Raw genomic sequence first — 22,081 nt, 5'->3', positions numbered from 1 at the left:
AGATAACTGTTTTTGCACTTTCCCTGAAGGAGATCCACTCCTTTTAAGAGTAATGAAACTTCAACAGAATTTTCAAAACCAGAATATATTAAAACATTGCAGTGATGCATTTTTATAGCAAAAAATCCTGAATAGTTACATATTTCACTTGAACATTGGTATCTGCAATAGTTTTGTAATAACTACATTATTTCAGTGTTTTATTTTGAGCCATTTAAATAATAATTTAGTTTGTCTTATTTATCTGGAAAATAAAATGGAGATACTATCTTTATAAAATCCTGTATATTTTACATGACATTGTTACTTCACAAGAAAATCCTTACCAATTCTGAATATTTCCATCCTACCTTAAAGAGCACAGTCTCATAATGATCTGTTTCTTCCTCAAGTGCAGTTTAACCACATTCTTATAACAGTGATGTTTTCTTCTGTTGATCAGCCCTGGCTTCCTGGTTACAGGTAACTGGCCTACATAAATGTCTTTTGTAGTGGCAAAGTTGTTTGCTAAATACATGAAACAGTGCCTGTGGTCTTCAGTCACCATGATCACAGCATAACACACATTACAAAACAAGTATCAAGTGCACATTCAACACAGCACTCAAGGACTCGACCACATTGAAAAGTTCTCTGGAAGTTCTCTGGTTGCATGATTCTATAAAGTGAGAAACATTGCAGAGTGGATTTCCAAAGGATGAGTTCCTACTGTTTTAAGATCTAAATGTCTTGCTCATTCATAACACTGGCGAGAAAACGTTAAACAGTTTCCCTTGAATGCAGTATTTTGCAGTTAACTGCCATCAATCTTTCAGAAAGGTACTCAGTTTATTTTAAAGACGGAAGGAGATGGGGAAAACCCCTCCTGTCCTCAGCAGATCCTTCCCATTGCTCAAAAAAGTGCTTGTTTGCTATGTAAAACCTCTGTTTACCTTTCCATTCTTGTTTTCTATTACACCCACCTTTGCAGCTTGCTATTCCTAATCAGACTTTAGGACAGATACATTCCCTATGAACGCCAAACACTAAAATTATATTGCTTGCACCATCCATGCCCCATATCACTTGTCATAGAATCACAGAATGATTTCAGTTGGAAGAGACCCTCAGGGTCATTGTGTCCAACCATAACCTAACCTGACGCTAGCACTAAACCAAGTCCCTAAGAACCTTGTCTAAACACCTTTTAAACACCTCCAGGGATGGTAACTCAACCACTTGCCCGGGCAGCCTGACAACCCTTTCCAGGAATAATATTTTCCTAATATCCAATCCCCTGGTGCAACATGAGGCCATTTCCTCTTGTCCTATCAGTTGCTACCTGGGAGGCCAACACCCTCCATGCTACAACCTCCTTTCAGGTAGGTGTAGAGAGCAATAAAGTCTCCCCTCAGCCTCCTTTTCTCCAGTCTAAACAGCCCCAGTTCCCTCAGCTGCTCCTCATCAGACTTGTGCTCCAGACCTCTCACCAGCTTCATCACCCTCCTCTGCACTCTCTCTAGTATTTCATCGTCCTGATAATGAGGGACCCAAAACTGAACACAGGATTCAAGGTGGGGCCTCACCAGTGCCGAGTACAAGGGCACAATCACTTCCCTAGTACCGCTGGCCACACTATTCCTGATACAAGCTAGGATGCTGTTGGCCTTTTTGGCTACCTGGGCACACTGCTGGCTAGACTGAATTGTGTGGAGTCTTTAACCCTCAGACTGGACATGTTCTCCAGCTCTCAAATAATTTGTATGTGCCTTTCCATGATTTTTTTTTTTTTTTTTAACAATTATGTTTGGTTCCCCACCTGCTGCGCAGGTGGCAGCCGGTGCTGTGCTGCTGGTTCCCCAGTACCACCCAGACCCAGCCAGTCTACCCACCCCAGTACCCAGCTCCCCTGTTGCCCCAGGGCCAGTGGAGGCCACTGTCCCAATGCCAGTGGCCCAACAGCCATTCCATGCCATGACAGGACCGCAAGGTGTGAACGCAGAAGGGACATCAGGCAGGTCTCCGTTTTCTGTGCCTTCGGAGTTCTTCTGGCAAACAGGAAGCAAAACTGTGGTATTTTAATATGGCTTTACTACACAGTCTTTGGTCTGCTTTTGTTTACTTTTTTTTTATTTCCCCCAATCAATTGCTAACTGTAGTTTACTCTGAACACTAAATTCCACTCCCTTACTTAAGATAAATTAAAACCAAACCAAGCCAAAACCAAACCAAAACAACAACAAAGGCAACCAAAACCAAAACCAAACGAGAAAGACAACAACAAAAACGAAGGAAAGTGCTGCGAAGTGTTTCGTCCCACGCTGACGATCGCGAGGCAGCTGCCCCGCGACAGGCGCCACCAAGCACCCCGTCAGGCGCGAAACGCGGACTGCTCGTGAAGTTTGGATCCTCCAGCTCGCCGTCCAGGACGTTGTTCTCCGTTGCCATGGTGACGCTCCCGGTTTCTCAAGGCACTGGCGGGGCTCTCGCCGTCCCCGCGGAGGGCCTGGCCGGGGTTGGTTGGGAGCTGCGGAAATTCGGGGCGGCGGGACTGTCGGACCCCGTAGGCGGCCGGGAAAGCGGCGGCTCCGGCAGGAGCTTGGCTGAACGACAAGTGAGTAGCTACACAGAGGAGACCGCGGAGACGCGAGCACTATGGGCGCCCCGAGGAGCGGACTACAGCTCCCAGCAGTCGAAGGGGCGGACCTCCTCCGGGTTCTTCCGGGGAACGGCGGGCGGCCTCCCCGCCGCGATGCCTTCTGGGAGATGTAGTTTTTCTAAGAGAGAGGGCGCTTCGCGCCGTCAGGGCTGAGGTGCATTCAGCCTGTGCGTTCTCCGGCTCCAGGAGCCGGCGAGGGACGAGGAGCTGCTCGCTGCTGGTCTAGGCTGCCTCCCCTGTCCCCTCGGGCTAAGAGTGAAGAGAGGGATGCGGGTTGTGGAGGGAGGGAGGGAGGGACAGCAATCCCTTCCCCTCCTGCTTGGATGCGTGTGCAAGTTTTTTACTTCTGTGGGTCTGGCCATTTCTTATGGCTTTCTCTGTGTCATTATAACTTCACTGAGTGCTTTCTGGATTCTTAGTCTTATTTTGTAATTGCTAGTATTGTTTGAAGCCTTTCATTATTTATTTATTTATTTTTCTTCTTTGCAGCTATTAGTATTGGAAAAAAACACTTATGAGGCTTAGGTCATAGCACTGATACTGTCCACAAGGAGTAGAGAGCGGGCGGAGGTTTTTAACATTCAAATTTGGTAAAACCTGCAAAATTTAGAGGGGTAGACCAAGGGGGGATTGTCTATTACAAGCAAACGTTTTCTTTATTTTTTGCTTGTTACTATGAAGTGTTCAGAGCAAACTTCTGCTATTTCTTTTCATGTTTTAAGTCAACTGCTTAATAAATATATCTGAATAAACTTCTGTGAAATGAGCACCCTCTTTATTTTGGTTCATACAGTGCTGAAAGTTAATATTTTCTTTGTGTAGCTTTGAAAGCAGATAAGACACTGGGGAAAGCAGAATGTCAGAAGATATTGAAGGAATTGAAAAAGAAATAGAAATTGAATTAAGCAGAATCAGTGTTTCTTCCTTTGAAGCAGAAGACCCTGACACAGAGGTATCAGACGAAGCTTTGAGTGACAGTGAGTCAGTAAGTATTCAATTGGCTAAACCGGCTTTTATTTCTGCTTGGAAGTAGTATGGGCATCAGAAAACCTATCTGATGAATGCACTTTTTCCTGAAATCTAAAGATTTCTTCTGAAAAGCAGTCTCTGTAGTATTGCTTATGAAAAAATGTAACCTCCAATGGTGAAAAGACAATAAAAGAGATTAATATCAGCATTCTGCTTAAGTGAGAAAATCAGGCTGGTAGACAATGATTTGTTTTAGAATCATCTGAAGTTGGAAGATTTTATTAAAGCTAATGAGGTAGATTAAATCTGGATGAATGAGCCAATGATTTTTCATAGAGTTCTGTATATAATTCTTACAGGAAATTCTTCAGATTGAAGAGTTCCTGATTTTAATTTAATATAAATTTATGCTTCAAGTCCTCTTTTTTTGGATGACTTTCTATTTTGGGGAAAGATTTTTCCTCTGAAATCCAGTTATTTGCATCCTTTTCAGCTATTTTAATCTTTCAGACTTGTAGAAAAAAGATTGGTCTATAGGATATTCAAGTAGATGATATTTTTTTAAGTGTCTGAAAATTTTTAAGAAAAATATCATTGGTATTTGTTAATTTTAGTCTTAATCTTTATTTCTTGGTCCAACACAATTATAAAGAAAATGTTAATTAAAACATTTCTGAACATAGTGGAAGATAAATCACGAAAATGTGGTCCAATAAAAATTTAATTAGAATGTAATTTAAAATGAGAATATTAATTGTCAGTGCGTGATAAGACAATGGAAAGCGTGTAGCCGTTGCTACTAAATCTCCATCAGTGCTTCATATGTGAAGTTAAAATGAGTCTTTATTCTTGCATGTCAACTGTTTACCTCTGCTTGTGGCTGTGAGATGAAATTGTAGAATTTATGTCAAATGTCATATTTTTCTAGATTTTGGATGACTTGCCGGAATCAGTTCTCTCCTATTTAAACTTTATAAAGAGCAGAAATCAGGATGCTGAAAAGATTATACTGCAAGACTTAGAAGATGAAGAAACTGCAAGTAAGCAGAGATCATAGTTAAAATGTTTACACACCTCATGTTGCCAATGGAAGACTAACAATCATTAGTAAAATAATGCAAACTATTAAGTAGAGCAAGCAGTAGAGCCTACTGCATCAGCTTCTGAATGCATGCTGAAAATCCCTAGGAATAAAGCCCTGCAATGCTGTCTTCTAGGATTAACATCTGAGTACGAATTGAACTTTTCTAAAAATTCATCTGATGCTAAACCATAGACCAAGGCAAGTTGCAGGATCATTGTCTGAAACAGGACCTGGACCAGACTCTTCATGAGAATCTAAAATGAAGTCACTTGGAGCTGAAAAGTTCAGATGCAATTGAACCCCATAGGATATCTTTAAAGTCTGTCTTTAGAGATATCCAAGCTAGCATTAAATTAAATGTCCTTGTAATTTGGAACAATATTGCTCTGTCAGTTGTGTGGCTGAAGCCAAGGTCACAAGTTTTTATGCCAGACAGCTGGTGTTGTCTGTTCTCTTCTACTTTTTCACATCATCTTGGATTTCACACTCATTTAGTATAATGGTCTTTCTTCATGAGCAGAAGTTCAGTATTGTCTATACATTTTAAATTTTGAGGAAGGTTTCTTTTTTATGTGTTTTTGTAATGGACACTTACTCTTTTTCATTATTTTTGTAGTTCTTTGTCAGTACTTGACCTATGTGATACAAGTTCTTCTGTGTTTTTCTACACAGAAAGTGTTCTGCTGTGTTCTTTCATATTTGGTGTCACTGGATTCTTACCATATCATTGGGTGTGTCCCAGTTACATATATTTGCTGCTTTTAATGCAGATGAATGACTCCCATAAATATTTGAGTTAAATGGTCAGTGTTTTTAAAAGAGTTTTAAAGGAAAAAAGTCCTTTCTTTTGGTTTAAAGAAATATAAAAGCTAAGCAGTGTAGAGCAGAAGTAAGTACTGGTTGGGGATTTTTTCTCTGTGTACTAAATTATACATTTATTTCGTCTTTAGGTAACATTTATGGAGTAGCTTCTTGCCATGCTTCAGATTGCTTGGCAGAGTTGGCTTCTGAAAATAATGAAGATCCAGAACAATTTAAAAGAAGGGTATTCTCTATTTAAATAATATTTATAGCGAACAAAATTCTATTATACTAAGTAATCTAGATAGCTTGTACTTGCTTGGTTGGCCTCCTGAAGAGGCGTTTAGATGTGTTCTATTTCGCTTCTGTCAGACTATCGAAAAGGTATTAAGGAGTTTGTATATGCTGTTCTTTAGAACTAGGTCATCATCTGTAATAACACCGTGTGTGTAAGTTTTAAAACTTGGAATAGATTATCTCTACCAGTAGTTTTTTTGCCAAGCAAAAAAAAAACAAACCAAAAACTATCAAATAATCAAAACTGAATAATACTTTATTATCTCAATAGTGTGATAATACTTTACAACTTCTCTAATCTTATTTTTCTAATGATCAAGAGGATGTGCTACTATTAATTTTGCTCCTAATATATTCCATTATTTTATAGAAAATGCTAACATAAGAATGTCTGTAACTTTCAAAGAAAAATCAAGAGTTATAAATCTGAGTTCTTTTATACTTTAATAGGATTTGACTGAATAACTTGCTGAAGTTCTTAGATGTAAATCTGCATGTAATTTAGTCACTTTTAATTTGCCACTTGTTTTTTATTAGTGAGCACTTTTGCAAATATGATTCTTTGTTCTCAGAAGACCATTGTTTAGAACAGCCTAAGTACTTTATGTGACTTCAGCTGCATTACAAATATTAATATATGCATCAAGCATGTGATGAGCAGGTGATAAATGAGGAGGAACAGATTATTTCTTGCCAATAAAGAACAATGAAAGAAATACAGCAAACCTTGGTGCCCATAGCATTATTTTCAAATAGGCAACTTAAAAATTTACTCTGTAACTGGTTCTTCCCCTATGTCCATAATAATATTAATGCATAAATGTAGTGCTTAGTCCCACAGAAAGGAAAACATGAACCAAATGTAAAACGTTCCTTTTTCCAAGTCAAAATGTAAAATACATTTAAAAAACACAGAGAAATATTATGTATTTTGAGAAACACTCTAATATTGATTACTCTAGAAAACAATATTTTTACTGACGTGTTGGCATTATTTAGTGTCTAAGGATTCCAGTCAGTAGTAGATTTTGTATTAATGTATTTGTCATATGATGAAAAGCTTATCCTTGCTGTGGAAGATTTTTATAATGTTCTGCTTTATTTTTTTTTTCTTGTTTCTTAATGACAATATTAAACTTTATTAGGTACTATTTGAAGTTGAAGATGAAGACTTGCAGATTGTTACAACACCTAGTTATAATAATTGCTCCCCCAGTGATGCAGTGGTCACTGATGACCATTTTGTTACAGGTAAGCAAACATATTGGTCATTTGATATGGTGATCTTTAGCATTGTATCACTATTTACTGCTTTTCTGTTTTCATGAGTATCATAGTATTCTTTGTAAAGAATTACACCTTACAGTACGCAATAGATTTTGATACATCATGAATTGGACATATGTGAGAAAATCCTTGTGCTTTTATCTCATTTCAGGATCACAAAATTATCGTAGTCTTTAAGGTCTTGATAGAAATTTGTTTTAAAAAATACTACTCAAAAATTATTTAAATAATTATAAATACAAATGGAAGGCAGATTGGAGGCTCTAAACAGGTTGTGCTTTGGCCGCAACATCTTTTAGTAACATTGGCTGGGAATGTTTATTTTCACCACAGCATTTGTATGTTTTGGGGTGGAGTGCATCAGTTATAAAACCCTTGCTGATAGCCACAGAAGGCATTTTTCCTGAAGCCAAAATGTGATCGTGAAATATACATTGATAGAATAAGCATGATTGTAGCAGAGTCAGTAAGTGTGCTTCATGATAATAAGACATCTCTGATAGAAGAGACTCATGTTGTAGTTCTGATTTCCTTGGGGATATGCATTGCTGGCTGTATCAGAACCGAGTTCTTTTCTTGTCAATACTTTTAAGACTGTTTAACAACCTCCAATGCTTATTATGAAATTAAATAAAAGGTTTGCTTGGTTGATTACAAATTCATAGCTGATGTTGAAATGAACTTAAGCCTTACTCACCGTGAAGTAGAAGAAAAGTGTAGACAAGAATTTGAGCAGTTGGAGAAAAGACAAAAGGAGCTTGAAGATGAGAAGAGGAAAAAGTGGAAAGCTGAGAGGGAAGCACAGGAAAAACAAAATGAAGAGGAACACGCAAGAAGGGTGCAGCGTCTGGAGGAACTCGAAGCTGAAAGAATAAAGTTAGAGCTTCTTCATAAGGTAATTAATGATATTGAAACCAATCTGTTCCCATCTGAAGACTATCTGAATTCAAGATCTAATGTGAACAAGAGAGTACCATCCCAAACTATATGACTGTCCTGAAGTCTGTCTGCTTGTGTTAACAAAGTGAGATATAAGACATATTTAAATACAGTCCACTGGGTTTTATGCATTTACTGCTTTGATCAACAGTGAATGAATTTGCTGTGCTAAATGTTAAATTATTTCTTAGACTTTGCCCTTACTAAGTTTTTATATTTTGACACCAGCCAAAGTACAAGAAGTGAGATATGCTAAATTACGCACAAATGAAAACTGGTTACTGTGCCTTAATAGAAAATACTTATTTACTTTAGACCTCCCACCCTAATTTCACATGTAGATGAAAAAACATAGGTGAAGTAATCTGAACCAAAATAATTCAGACCAGAAATGCTGGTACTGTGCTTCACATAGGTAAAAGTTACAGTACCTCCTTTTCTTGTCTGTATCTGGAAGACTTCATCTACTGAGTTCTGCCACAACAGGACATGACTCAACATGTTGACTGGTTGCATTCTAAGGGTATCTAGTTGTGTTTTGCTATAGTGTGTGGTGCATACCGAAGGATAAAATTTGATAACTCCCCACGAAAGAGTATAAGAATGCGTAAAAAAGGTGACCCTCAGATATTGTACTTGTGGAGCCACAATATTTTATTTAGCCTAAATATGTCTGTTATGAGAGATGCATTAACACTGCATTTTCAGTTAACTAATTTGCAGCTTTCTGAAGAGGTAGGCATCTTGGTCCCAGCAAGGTAAGTCAAGTCACCAAAATCAAGGAAGGGCTTAGTAAGTGAAAATACCCTTGATCTCTGAAGACAAATTCAGTGTCTGATACAGCTTCCTTTTCAACAGGCCACAAAACCGATTAGACTTCCTTTTCTCTTTGATACCATGAATCGCTTTTGGATGTAGGATGGCTTGCTTTCTCTAGACAAGGGGTGGCATGTCCCCATGTAGACACTTTGGTAGTGCTGTTGTTAGCACACTCTTTTTGGAGGTGAGAGGTGGAAAATAACTTCCCCCATTACAGAAGAATCTGGACATCTGGCCTCATATTGTCTGAACGGCATGCTTCTGAACATGCATGAAAAATAGTGCTTAGGCACCTGGGAGACTTAATGCTCCAAGTTGAAACTGCTAGTTTGTTTATACTGGTTCCTTCATACCCTGCTGTATATTTGATTTGGCTGATACTGATTTATCTTGGTTCCACCAGGAGACAGGTGGTTCTGGATCAGCCTCTGTTTTTTGGTACTTACTGTCTGTTAATTTTCAAATGTACTTCCAGATAATTTGGATTATTTTTCTTTCTTACCGAGGATATGTTGGGTGAGGAGAGAAATGCTATTTATTTGCAAATAGTGATAAAATAGGCTTGAACTTACTTTTTCTATTGAGAAACAATTTTAATGAAAAAAATTCTTTAGTTTTACTGAACAAAATTCCCATTGGAAAGATTTTAAGATTATCGGTAGCATATCTGTGCAATTAGGGGAGGACTGTTCATGCTACATTCAGAGTGTTTATTTCTGTTATGTTTCTATTCTCTAGCTCTACTTTTAATATTTATTTCATAAGCATAGTTTTCATCTTCAATAATACAGAATTTATAGAGGAAGGTGGTAGTTGTTTGGGTCAAGTACTGAGATGCTGACTCGGAAGGCATGCATCTTTCAGTACATGACTGTCTGCATTACCAATGCAAGTGTCCAGTTGTTTGTTTTGATCCTCACACAGCTGAGTTTCTCATTTTAATTGAAGTATTTGCAAAAGTGGATCATTGGAAAGTCCAGAGGTGAGGGAGATTGAAGAGACGGTGTTTTGTGATGTTCCAGGTTTTTTACAGTATTAATTTAAGTTACTTTGTTGTGCAGAAACACCAAACTGCAATAGAAGATGAGTTAGAGAAAGAAAAGAAAGCTTGGAGGGACAAAATGATGCAACGTGAGGTAAGGCTATACAATGGGCTTTTGTCAAAAGACTGTGAGGTTACTATCATATATTTGAGAATAAACATTCTGGAACAGTTAAGTTAGCAGATTCTGTTATTAATGATAAATATGTGCTAACACCTGTCCTGTTTTAAGAGTGGCTGAAGTCTGTCCTAATTGTTTTGGCCTAGGCATTGATCATGAAGCTACGGATGCAAATGGAAGAGGAGAAAAAGGCCTTGGAAGAGCAGAAAGCAAAAGAAAGACAACACCTGGCAGAACAACAGAATATAGCAGCTCTGAAAATCCAAGCTAGATTTAGATCATTTTTAGTGCGTAAAAAATATGCTTCCATCTTAAAAGAATGGAAAGAAGAAATAAAAAAGAAGCAGCAAATACTGGAAGAAATAGAGAGAGAAATGAAAGAAAAAGAGGAGAAAAGGAAGAGACGAATGGAAGAAAAGAAGCAAAAGAAAGAAGGGGGAAAGAAGAGACAAGAAGAACTTAAAAGACAAGAACATTTGGAACAGGTGAGGAGACGTGAGGAATATGAAAAAAAGAAAGAAAGTCTGAGACTTACAAGAGAAAAACAGCTTCAGATAAGAAGAGAAGAACAGAGAAATCTAGGAGAAAAAACAGCAAAAGCTGTGATGAGTGAAATTGGAGAAAACAACAAAGAAAACATAAAAAAGGATAAGCAGGCAGAAAATACAAAAGTAATAGAACAGAAGAAGGAACTAAGTAAGCAAGTAGAGGAACAAAAAGCAAAACAGACTGAAATCCTGGATGATACAAATCATTGGATGATTTCAGCAGAAAGAAATTTGACACCAACACCAAATATGCAAGGGTTTGAGAAGAAGGAACACTCTTCTCAAGTAAATGATGAGAACATTTACATGAATTCAGTAACGCATGTAGAAGAAAATTGCTCACAAACTACAGATCTTAATAAAGTTTCAAAGAGTGATAGTTCAAATGATGAATCTGTTAATTTTGGAGCCAATGACATGGTAGAAAATACATGCAGCAGTCCACCAGATGTCCAGCTAAGTGCTAGTAATAGAGATGTCAAAGAGCAATTTTCTGAATCTGAAATGATGGAAGAAACTGTATTTCTAACGGAAGATGCTAATGAGGAAGTTGGAGAGACCTGGGACAAAATTCAATATGTAGCTGAGTGTTCCAGTAGAGTAATTCTTCCTGATGATGTTGAAAAGAAGAGAATAAACTGGATGAACACATGTAAATCTTGGGCTAAAATATATGAAGAAAACCAAAGAAGGCAATCAACTACAAAAAAAAGACAAAGGAAAAGTTCAGTTAGCAGGATGCCTCCATTAAGTTCACAGAAGATAATTCAAAGTGGCCATTGGAGTACTCTTCAGCAGGTAACTGTACAGATTTAGAATGAAATGGGAAGCCATACCATCTTTTTTTTTTTTTTTTTTTTTTTAATATGCCAGTAAAATGCTGTTTTCAAAGATCTCAGTGAGAGTTCCTCCATACAAATACAGAATCAGGGCGATGAGAATTATTTTTTAATTTCTGTGAGCATTGTAGTGCAGACGAGTGTGGTATTGGTCTTCAGATAATTGATAGTGTCTTAAGTCTGTAAAAGGCAGGAGTTCCTAGCCCCTATTTTCTGCCAAGTGAACATGGTTTGCCTCTGGATGAAGGTCTGCATTTCAGCACCTGCTCATATAACCCCTTCAGAGTTTTGCGAAGACTAATCTCTTCCAGAAGCAAGACATTGCTGATCAGCTTATAGATGGTATTTTGCCATAAAGAACGTCTCTTGGTTCCCAATACTTACTTATCTTACCACGTACTGAATTATCACTGTATGCTTGTTCTGTGCTCTCATCTTGGTGTCCACCCTGAGATGACACACTAGACTGCATACACTTTTAAGCTGAACTATTTTTGGCTGGTTTTGCACACTCACTTTTTACTTATGACAGTGTGGCGGGAAACAATTCACACTATTAACTGCTTTGCTTAGTGTTAATCTTCTGTCTGTTCAGGTCACAACACTCACACTTGAAGATTTGCCAGCCTGTAGCCTCTCAACATTATCAGAGTGCCCAAATCTTCAAGTTTTGACTCTGAGGCGCTGTGGACTAGTTGCGTTGGAAGGACTAAGTAGCTGCAAAGACCTAAAGTATATAAATGTGGAGGTACCAAGCACATTTGATTCTACCTAAATCTAGTGAGCATTTTAATTCTGGAATAGAAATTAGACACTTTGGTTTAATTGGTTTGTTACAGAAGCAGGGAATTTAAGTTTTGTTTATTTGAGCATCTGCAGGTAAAAAACAGAAGAAAATGGCAAGGGCAACAAATAGTGAAATAAAAATCTGAGGAAGTGTTAGTAAAATGGCCAGGGGAGTGGGATGTTAAAAGAGCAACATCTCTTGGGGGAAGAACGTTATCGGAGAACATTGTTAATGTTTGTGACTAAAATACCTCTAAATGCAGATTTTCACTATTAGTAAATAGTCTGGCAAAGTCACAGCTGTCTTCATTAGTATATAATTAATATGATGGTTTCTATGCAGTTTTTGTCTCCCAGGATTTGGAAATCTAGGAATGCATGTAGGGAAAAGACCACTCTCTTAAAGACCTTATATTCTCCTTATACTCTTTGTTTCAACTTCTGGGCTTCTTCAAAGCCAGAATTAAGTTTGAAATACATTTTATTCTATCCCAGCAGGACACAAAAGACAGTTTCTATGACACATAAATTTATTTTCTTAATGGAAAAAATAGAGATGCCCTTAGTCCTAGCTAGAAGTTTGGGATGAAAATAAGCAATGTTGACAATCTACCATAATTTTACACTTAATTCTGCTATTTCACTTCAGATGCTATTTAATATTCTAATTTTTCCTTTATTGCAGGAAAACAACATTCAGACAATTGACTGTGAAAATCTAGAAAATCTCTGTATTCTGATTCTGAATAAGAACCATCTTTCATCAATTTGTGGCATAAATGGCTGTATAAATCTCCAAAATCTTGAACTTTCCTACAACAGAATCACTCGAATTGGTAAGAAAATTAATGAAAAATTATTCCAATTTTTATTACAGTATTTGTGCTGTTTCTATTCAGAATTATACGTCCCTTGGATTCAGGGCCAGCTAGCTGCTAAGCCCAAGGAGAATGAGGAAATGGACTTAGAACAGACCTGTATTTTAAAGCTACTCACGTACTCAACTTCACATTTATTTGTAGTATGGCTTAGCTACTGCTGTGTGTTCCATCTACCAGGTCCTATAACTATTATCAGCCAGATGACTAAAAATCTTTCTAGAAGGGCCCCTAATGTTACCTGCACTAACTCAGTTGGAATATGTGAGTAGCCTGAGTTCAGTTTATCTACAGAAGCAATTAATATAAAGTCTAGCCTTGTAACTGCAGAGAATTCCGATGTATTCCTGACTGACACAATAAATAGTTATAAAGAAATCCTATTATCTGTCTGAGTCGCTGAACCATGCTAACACTGGACCACAGCCTCTCTTTCTGCTAAAATGCTACCCCATTCTGACTCCAAACTATTGTTCTATATTTCCCTCCCAGTCTGGCTCTTCATTGCTGCTCTTTGCCCCAGAGCTGGAAAAAAAAAGAATGAGTCTAAGATAAAATCATGCAAATCATTTAGGCACAGAAGGTGTGCCAAGCCCTGTTATATTTATTATACAAAGGCAGTTTGTTCTGTTTGTTAGGTCCAACAGCTGGCAGGCAACAGTTACACCTTTAGCATGCAGTCCACCAGCTAGAATTTACATGCACCCAAAACACTCAACAGATCCATCAATACATGAAATCTTTCTGCCAGGAGATTTTTTTAGGTTAGCCAGCCAGGAATTTTTCATGTAGTGAATAAGTGTTTGCCTCTCAGCTTGTATGGCCACTCAGACTGTAAAGTGCCTAAGTGGTACAGATTATGCCTCAGCTTCTGACAAGCCAAAAATTTTGCATTGTGAGTCTTGTATTATGTAGATTTGGTATAGATGTACTCGGTATCCAGAGCCTTTTCTACTGACAAAGGTCAGGAAAGTGTTCGTACAGTGAAAACAGCTGGAGAAGCAAGTTTTTTTGGTTTTAGAATGATGTAACAGAGGGAAGACCATTAGTGGTCCCTCAAAGGCAATGGTAACAGTTGATAAAAGGTAGTAGTAAATTGCCAGATCATTACTTGAAAGACAGCTCTCAAGGCTTGAAAGCAGTAAATTTCCTTCAAGAAGGCAGCACAGCAGATAGAAAAGAACTAGATTTAACAACCTCTCTATACTCTAGGCCTAGGGACTTGGGTTTTGGTTCATGACATACTGTGAAATTTGTAAAGGCCACCAAAATACCAATGACTACCATTTCAGTTTTATAGTCTTAACAGAGATGAATCTTCAGAGATTGGTCCATTGAAATAAAATCTTACGGTCAAGAAAAAAAGCTGCTGGTGATGAAGTAAAGAAATTTTGTATAAACTGAAACACGAAACCTGAAAAGGTGAATTACTAGTTGTATCTTTGTCTATGCTAAATTTAAAGATGTTACTCGGAAAGACTGCAGAGCTGGGAATGGAGATAAGGAGATCTTGATTTTATTTATCTTGATTTAGACTTGATTTTCTTTAAAGTATTTGGACATAAAACAATTATTAAGCTGTAGATGGAATACATTAACATAAGATATTTATATGAAGAAATGATTTCCACTGGGAGAAAAAAAAAGATGACTGAAACAGTATGAACATGGATAATGGAATTTCATGATAAATAACAAGGCATAGCAAACAGGAAATAGGAAAGCTTAAAAAAATCTGTAGTTAGGGGGTTTAATGGTGATATATTTAATATTTTTTTTCTAATTTGGAATGTCAGTATTTGTGAACAGAGTTTATAATACCTGCAAATAGAGGAATAAACGTGCTGGAATATCAATGTTTACTGTAAAAGCATATCAGTACCCTAGTGAGAAACAACAAAATAAACTGGTTAAAGAAGTTTCATCTATATATGTGTGTGACCAGTAATGATGGATAAGATTCATATTCAGATTTATCTCATTTGATAAAAACGTCTGCAAGATTACTGTAAGAATGACACAGGATTAGTGGATGACATTTAGGAATGTGGCTTCTGTGTGGAATGTAGTGTCTTCATACAGGCCAAGTGAAGTAAAATCTTGTTCTTTCTGTTTTGTGCAGTGTGCTGCTATGTTTACTGAGCCTCTAGTGTATTTGAGTGGGTAAATAAATGGTCACAAAAAGCAGCTTAGAATCTTTCTCCACTCCAGAAATGCTTTGAGGATGTCCAGTTAAAACAAATGCATATTAAAGGATTTGTTTCGTACAATAACATATTGGCTGTAAGTAGTCACATAAATACACAAAAATGGATTTGTGGGTTTTAAGACGTTATTATATCCCTCCCATCTGTAAATCTTGCAGGAGGTCCCTTAGCAATTCTGGAAGCTGCAGTACCATTCAGTGTTCTCTGTTCATTCAGCTTTAACAAAGGCTGGGGACTTTTTGCTAAGAAGTAAGGCTTATTTGTCTTTGTAATACTTCTGCTTTAATAACACTGTAGGAAACTTCAACCATACTATGATTTATTTTTCTTTTTTTCCCCTCTCATTGAAATATATCATTCAAAGGGGAAGAAATTAGAGTTGCCAGAAAACCCTTAAAAATAACATTAGAAGTATGAGAAATGTGTTTCAGTTATGCTTTTCCACTTAAGAATGCATGATCACAAATTAAGTAATTTTGTCAGGAATACACTGAAGTTCAGTGCATATGTTTGTATTTGAAAGATCAACTCTTTACTTAAAAATTTTCTTAAACAAAAAGTAGCATTTTGACTGGAGTCATAGACTCTACTTTCATAGGGTGTCTAAATTGCCATAGTATGTTTGCTAAAATCCTGGTAGTGCTACAAATAGCAATGCAGAACTGTGGATAGTCATAAATACTTCTTTGGACCTACTCTTTTTAAGAAAGCACGCAGAGGTTGTTTTTTTTTCACAGATACCTTTCTGGTTTTGGTGTGGTTTGGTTTTTTTTTTTTTTAATGTGTTTTTTCGTGTTCATGTTCACTGTCATCAGCTTTAACTCCTCTTGTCACACGCAGATTTTACTTCGGGACTTCACTGATAGCTAAGAGAGAGTCCCTCACTAGAAGACTCCAGCTGCAGTTTGCAAATTGCTAAGAGCTACTTATATAAAGTTTTTCCACAAATATTGCTGAAACCATGTGTTTTTAAACAGAATGCATTTGCCCATATAGTGCTATAGCTGTTGTTGTTTGCATCATACATAAAACAGACAATATCTTATGGAAATGTGCAGAATACTTTCATGCTTATTTTTAATTTTGCATGTGTGGAGAAGAAACATTAAAATACCATCTGTTTGTATTACGTTGCTCGGTCTTGACTTTCTCTTGGGCTGCATTTGATAGTTCCAGAATAGATTGTGATCCCATTGTATGTAGCCTTGGTATGTCTGTTCCAAATGACATTTGGTCTAATTAAACAAGACAGATGAGGAGAAGGAGATGTAAAAAAGGTGCTTTGTGCAGCAAGCAGAATAGGAAATTTCCAGAACCTCTATTAATTGCTTGTCTCTTCTTACTGTGTGTACAGACTCTTCCCTCTGTTCCACTCCAGACTAATTCAGTGCTGTTAAAGTTTCCAGTATGGCTATGCTGATAACTTAAGAGTGGAGAATAAGGTCTGCTCTTGTGAGGAAGTCTCAGAAGCTGTTAACACTGTCTGCAACAAAATTGGTTTAAGACCACTAGATGGTGCTGGTTCCTTTTTTATTTTTATCCAAGCGTAAAAGAAAATAACAGACCAGAATCTTGCAGTGGGGATAGTATGTCATGGACATGTTTGAAATTCTTTCAGAATAGTTAAAGGTTTGTATATTTTCTAAAGCACAGTTTTGAAGTTACAGTATGGAACATTTGTTTTAGATTTAGAACGTTATCTCTTTAATATCAGGCAATTGTGTTACTTCCACTACGTGCTTTCCATTTTCAAATTACTGTGATTTAAAGACCTATATTTTATTTTATTTTTTTAATGTAGTTTTGGCTAGTTTTGTAGTTTTAAATGCTAGTTTTGGCATTTAAATTTTTACGTCTGTTTTCTCCTTATCATTCATTTTCTTTTTTAGTCCTCTTCTGTATTCTCAATAATTTATGTTGCAAACTGGTCTCTGGTCTCATAATCCAGTTTATTCTCAGAGGACAATCACAAAGACATTCAGCTCTGTAAAGCTGGCCCAAATTCCTTTTGGGAACTTGGGAAGTTTTGGGTGACATACAGATGAGACAACGGATTACGTCAAATAATCCTGTGAAGAGTATGTGAAAAAAGTAAATCCAGAAATTCCTTATTTTAGATATATTTTGTAAGGGATGTCCCTTCGAAACAGTTTTACTACAGAGATGCAGGAAAAGCTTCTTGTACCTGTAGCAAGTGAGAGGCATCAGTGACATTGCAGGACATCTAGCATGTGTAAGACCATGGAAAGGCAGTGTGATTTTTCCCATTGTCAGAGGATGATTTGGGAAAAATTCTGTGAAAGAAACAGATGCTGACAGGAACTTTTTCCTGTGCATCTTTTTGGTGTAGACATTGCACACTTTCTTGCTCTTTACACTAGCTGGCAGGAGCAAGTTTGAGAGTGTAATGTCTCTAGAAGTATAGCTTTATACTTAAAGGCACTAAATTTTCTGTCCAAATTTCTTCATTAAAAATATTTTATAGCATAATTTGTTAAATAAGATACACTCAAATAATAGAGGTGATGCTAGTCTAAGTTTTAACATAACTTGTTCTCACCTTGCTGATAACTTGAGAAAAACCTTTTAATAATGAAATAATGAAAATTAACTTCTAAGCATAAACATTGTTTCCATTCTGAGGGATGATTTTAAGAGGGCTGTTAGCACTTCACAGAGCCCATGGGTTCTGAGTAACACTTATTAATTGCTTAAAGCATGGTTAGTTTATCACTACAAGAATGTTCCGTTCCAACAGAAGTGCTAATGGTTTATGAATTGTTATTATGGCTAGTATATGGCTAATGGTTATACAGGACTAATATTAATTGCTGCTATAGACAGTATAAATATATTGAGAGTCCAGAGTTTTCTTAGTACTTGAAAACCAACAGGGGTTTATTTCATTATGGCTTAATTCAGCTAAAATTTTTAATTTTCAGGTGGTCTGGCATCATTGAAAAATCTTCAGCAATTAATTGTGGACCATAATCAGTTAATCAGCACAAAAGGTCTTTGTGAAGCACCTACTCTCATTCACCTAGACTGCTCTTTTAATCATCTCACACAAGTTGAAGGCATTGAGAATTGTGGCCTACTTCAAATTCTGAAGTTGCAAGGCAATAACCTCCAGGAGGTAAAAGCTTTGAATTCAGTGGCTGTCATGCAAACACCTTTGTTAACAGTCATATTTTTCAGAATGCTGATCATGTGCTATTTGTATGATGTGGAATGTTTCAGGCTTTTAGGTTGGCTTTTTTTCCCCTGTTAGAGGGAGGTTTTTCAAAGTTATAAATGGCTAGCGGTTAAGTATTTTATTGCTCCTAAGTCCTTGAAAAATTGTCCCCTCAGTTATTATATTTCCCTCTGTTTCTTATAGCATTTAGTTTACAGTTTATATTACATGATGCTGATTCTTTAAAATGTAACAATATATTATTATCAATATGTATACGTAATACTTCAGACTGATTTGAATGTATGCTGATCCTCCAAAAGTTGAAGCTTGTGCTGCAGCATTTAAATTGGAAATGTAGTTTGCTAACTGTACACTCAGTGTACAGTTACTGACAATGATTCTCTTATGAATCTGAGAGAGGAAAACCATTGTCAATAAGCAGCAAATAACTGCATGAATAAAATAGTAAGACTGTGACTCTTGGGCTCTTGACTTTTTTTTTTTTTAATTTATATTGACTATTCAGACTAGGTAGAATACATTAATACCACCTGATATGTAGAAATTATGTGTGGCAATGGGTACCTACAAAATAAGAAAATTGTATATATACCCAAAATGTGGGTTTTGCTTGTATTTAGTAATGATTTATGAAAAGCATCTGGTAAGCATTCCATTGTTTTTTCTTTAATTTATATTAATTTTAAATAACCATCTCTTTTCTATTTAGTTTCCAAGACTGGAAAATCATGTTCTCGTAAGAGAACTATATTTACATGACAATAGCATTTCTACTTTGAGAATGCTTTCTTTGTATTGGTTGCCTCTATTGCAGATTCTTTTGCTGTCTCAAAATAGGTAAGCAAGAAACATTTTTCCACTAAAAAACTGATACAGAGGAATTTACTAACGTAACATTTATCTGAAAACTATAATTCTCAGTATGGTTTAAATATCACTATGTTCTCCAGATATTCTTTGAAAATATGTGGTTGACAAGTAATGATATTGGCTACCTTTAGCTAAGAAAGTTTGAAACAGCATTTACTATGAAAAGTGATTTTTTTCTATTAGATAGTATATGAAAATAATTTTTGAGAATTGTGGCATTATTAAAACCATGGTGTTTCTTTTTTTTCCTTTCTTTAACAATTGTTTCTAGAGCATGTCTGTCAAACTTCATATTTCACAGCTAGCTTATTCAAAACAGACTTTGAAGGCTATATTAAGTGCAACTGTTAGAGTTAAAAAGGACAAATGAGAATGTTGGGGGTTTATTTTACATACATATATTAATGTCCTCCAAAACAAGCATATTTGCTTGAATTTTTCACTCTTATCATTCAGTTTGAAAGGTATAAAATAAAACAGAAGGATCAAGACAAGTAGCATAAAACTAGATCATCGTTCAAGTACTCCATAATTAGCTTTCTGTTCATTTTCTAAGCTAATCTTTACATCTGTAGAGTTAGAATTACCAGATATTCAGGAATGAAAATTTTTATTTCCTCTCTCCTTTTTCTCAATTTATATTATGCAGAAAAATAAGGAACAATTGTTACAATTTACAATGCGTTAGTGGTAAAATGAATTTTAAAGTAAGAAAAATAAATTGTTGTTCTATCCTGTGACCATTTTGCTCTGAACAAGATTGATCTCAGCTAAACTAATGGAATATACTCTGTTACAGACAATATACAGAATAAATACACTGAGCTAATCACTTAACACTCCTGTTAGTGAAGAGGAGATGCTTTTAGCATGTGATTCATCTGCCGTTTTTAGCTGTTTGCTTTGAGTCTAATCGTAGCCTACAAGTGCCTGTTCATCTTCATTGACTATTAACAGGGTCAAAATGACCACCACGCATGTAGGTGTCTTCATTTGAAGAGATGAATCCCATCTTATGTGACATTCAGTTCAGCAGAGTCAGCTGTAGCTGGGAGCCTGTGGGACAAAAGATATGTAAGATCCGTGAGACTGAGTCCTGTTATTAATATTATAAGGAATGTCCTTCATAGAAAATTAATATCATTTAAGTATATACAATTTATATTTTTATTTAGCTTCTGAGATTGTTTTCATATAATCTCCAATGAAGTAGTATGCATGTAAACACCTGGCTATATTTACAGAATCTAATCTTCACATTGCCGGGCTTTTAGGTTGGTTTTTTTGTTGTTGTTGTTCTTTTATTGATTCTTCTGGAGTTTGGAGAAGGTACTTCCTGCCTGTGATTAACAAGAGCATTATTTGTTAAGTGTTAGGTTCTGAATCACACGTGTTGATTTAATTTGTGTTCTTAACTTTTTTTTTCCTTGTTTTACGCATCTTTTTGTGGAACATGCAATAATGCGACTCAACCTTATTGTAGTTTCCTCCTCTCCCTCTGGTTTGTTTTTTTGTTAACATGAAGGTGTAGCTATGCTGTGTGTAATACAAAGTTTGCAGAGCAGCTTGAAGGTCTCACGGGCCTCTTAGGAAGAAAACAAAATTAGGAGCACGGTCTCAGGCATAGCTTGAATGCAGCCTCTGGATCTAGGTCGGATCTAGGACTGGCCATGTAGATGTACCTTATATCACTTGCCTATTCCATGATCCTACAGTTTTTAATGTCCATTGTAGTGCTTCTTCTGGTTTTCGAGTGGCCAGGCTGAGATGCACTGTTTGGTCCACTGAGTTTCTTCTGCTGGACTGCGATAAAGCTCATGTTTTTGTGTCAGCAAACTGGATGTGCTGAAAATAAACGCTTTCCTCCTCTCCAAACAATTCCCTTTCTTTCCTTGATGTATCTATAGCTGATCTCACATCTTTGTGACAAACAGGACAAGGTAGTCTTAAATGCATATTAAAAGCCTCAAAATTCCTGGCATTTCAGTAGCCTGCTCTGTAACACTTACTTTACGTACACTTATAAGCAGCTCCATATGTGTGTGCTGTAGCATAAGTAACTTGATGTTCTATAGAAACGGTGAATGTAATGGAGTAAGCTGTTGAAAGAAAAGCTGTTTCTTTACTTTTATCCTACAGCTAGTGCAATTTTGTGAATTTTTTTCAAGTGTGCACTGAGTGCCATTTCCTTTTTACTGATTGCAGGAAGCCCATATAATGGTAATGCTGTGAACCTGTATTCTTTCTAAAGGTGAAGTACTGTGAAAAGAAAATTCTTACACAATTTCACGGTTTTTTTTTTTTTTATTCCTGATATGCTTTGTCTGTGTCATAAATCAGAAACTGCTGGAGATAAAACTCAAAAAATTATTTTTTTAAAAGCTACAATCTAGCAACAATTAATTATAATATAACACGTAGTGATTAACTCCTTCAGTATAAAAATGACAGCTATTTCACCACTACTGCTTTTATTAAGTGTTTTATTGTGGCTTTCACATACAAAGCTACACTTGGTCAATGTGCAGTTGACCCAAGCCAATGATGAATATCCTCTTGATTTGGTTACTGCAGATCTGGGACTATGAAGATCTGTGCCCTGTTTTATAGCAAATGGAGAACACAACTGTTAATTTAGTTTAAAAAAAAAGGCACATTTTCTTTTTTCTTCTGTTTTGGATAAAGACTTAGGTGGAGAGAAAAAATCTTACCCCTGGGACTAAAATTAATACATAATTAATCTGTGTTAAGAGTTTG

General features: G+C 36.4%; 1 protein-coding gene across 1 annotated transcript in view; it reads left to right on the top strand.

Annotated features, from left to right (window-relative positions):
* Positions 1 to 3,494: 3,494 nt before the first annotated feature.
* The window catches only part of LRRIQ1 (leucine rich repeats and IQ motif containing 1), a gene marked incomplete at both ends in the record, with an annotated part of 106,793 nt that continues 88,206 nt past the window's right edge, over positions 3,495 to 22,081 (top strand). The window contains 11 exons of the mRNA XM_080342573.1: positions 3,495 to 3,623; positions 4,536 to 4,647; positions 5,642 to 5,736; positions 6,935 to 7,040; positions 7,742 to 7,971; positions 9,896 to 9,970; positions 10,144 to 11,343; positions 11,980 to 12,132; positions 12,856 to 13,006; positions 18,198 to 18,391; positions 19,164 to 19,291. Coding sequence (XP_080198699.1) covers positions 3,495 to 3,623; positions 4,536 to 4,647; positions 5,642 to 5,736; positions 6,935 to 7,040; positions 7,742 to 7,971; positions 9,896 to 9,970; positions 10,144 to 11,343; positions 11,980 to 12,132; positions 12,856 to 13,006; positions 18,198 to 18,391; positions 19,164 to 19,291 — 2,573 coding nt within the window. The remainder of the gene's footprint in view (positions 3,624 to 4,535; positions 4,648 to 5,641; positions 5,737 to 6,934; positions 7,041 to 7,741; positions 7,972 to 9,895; positions 9,971 to 10,143; positions 11,344 to 11,979; positions 12,133 to 12,855; positions 13,007 to 18,197; positions 18,392 to 19,163; positions 19,292 to 22,081) is intronic.

The sequence above is a fragment of the Nesoenas mayeri genome, assembly GCF_963082525.1.
Source record: "Nesoenas mayeri genome assembly, chromosome: 1".
In the NCBI taxonomy this organism is placed as follows: Eukaryota; Metazoa; Chordata; class Aves; order Columbiformes; family Columbidae; genus Nesoenas; species Nesoenas mayeri.
The sequence above is the reverse complement of the archived record's forward strand: the minus strand, read 5'-3'. Positions and strand labels throughout refer to the sequence as shown.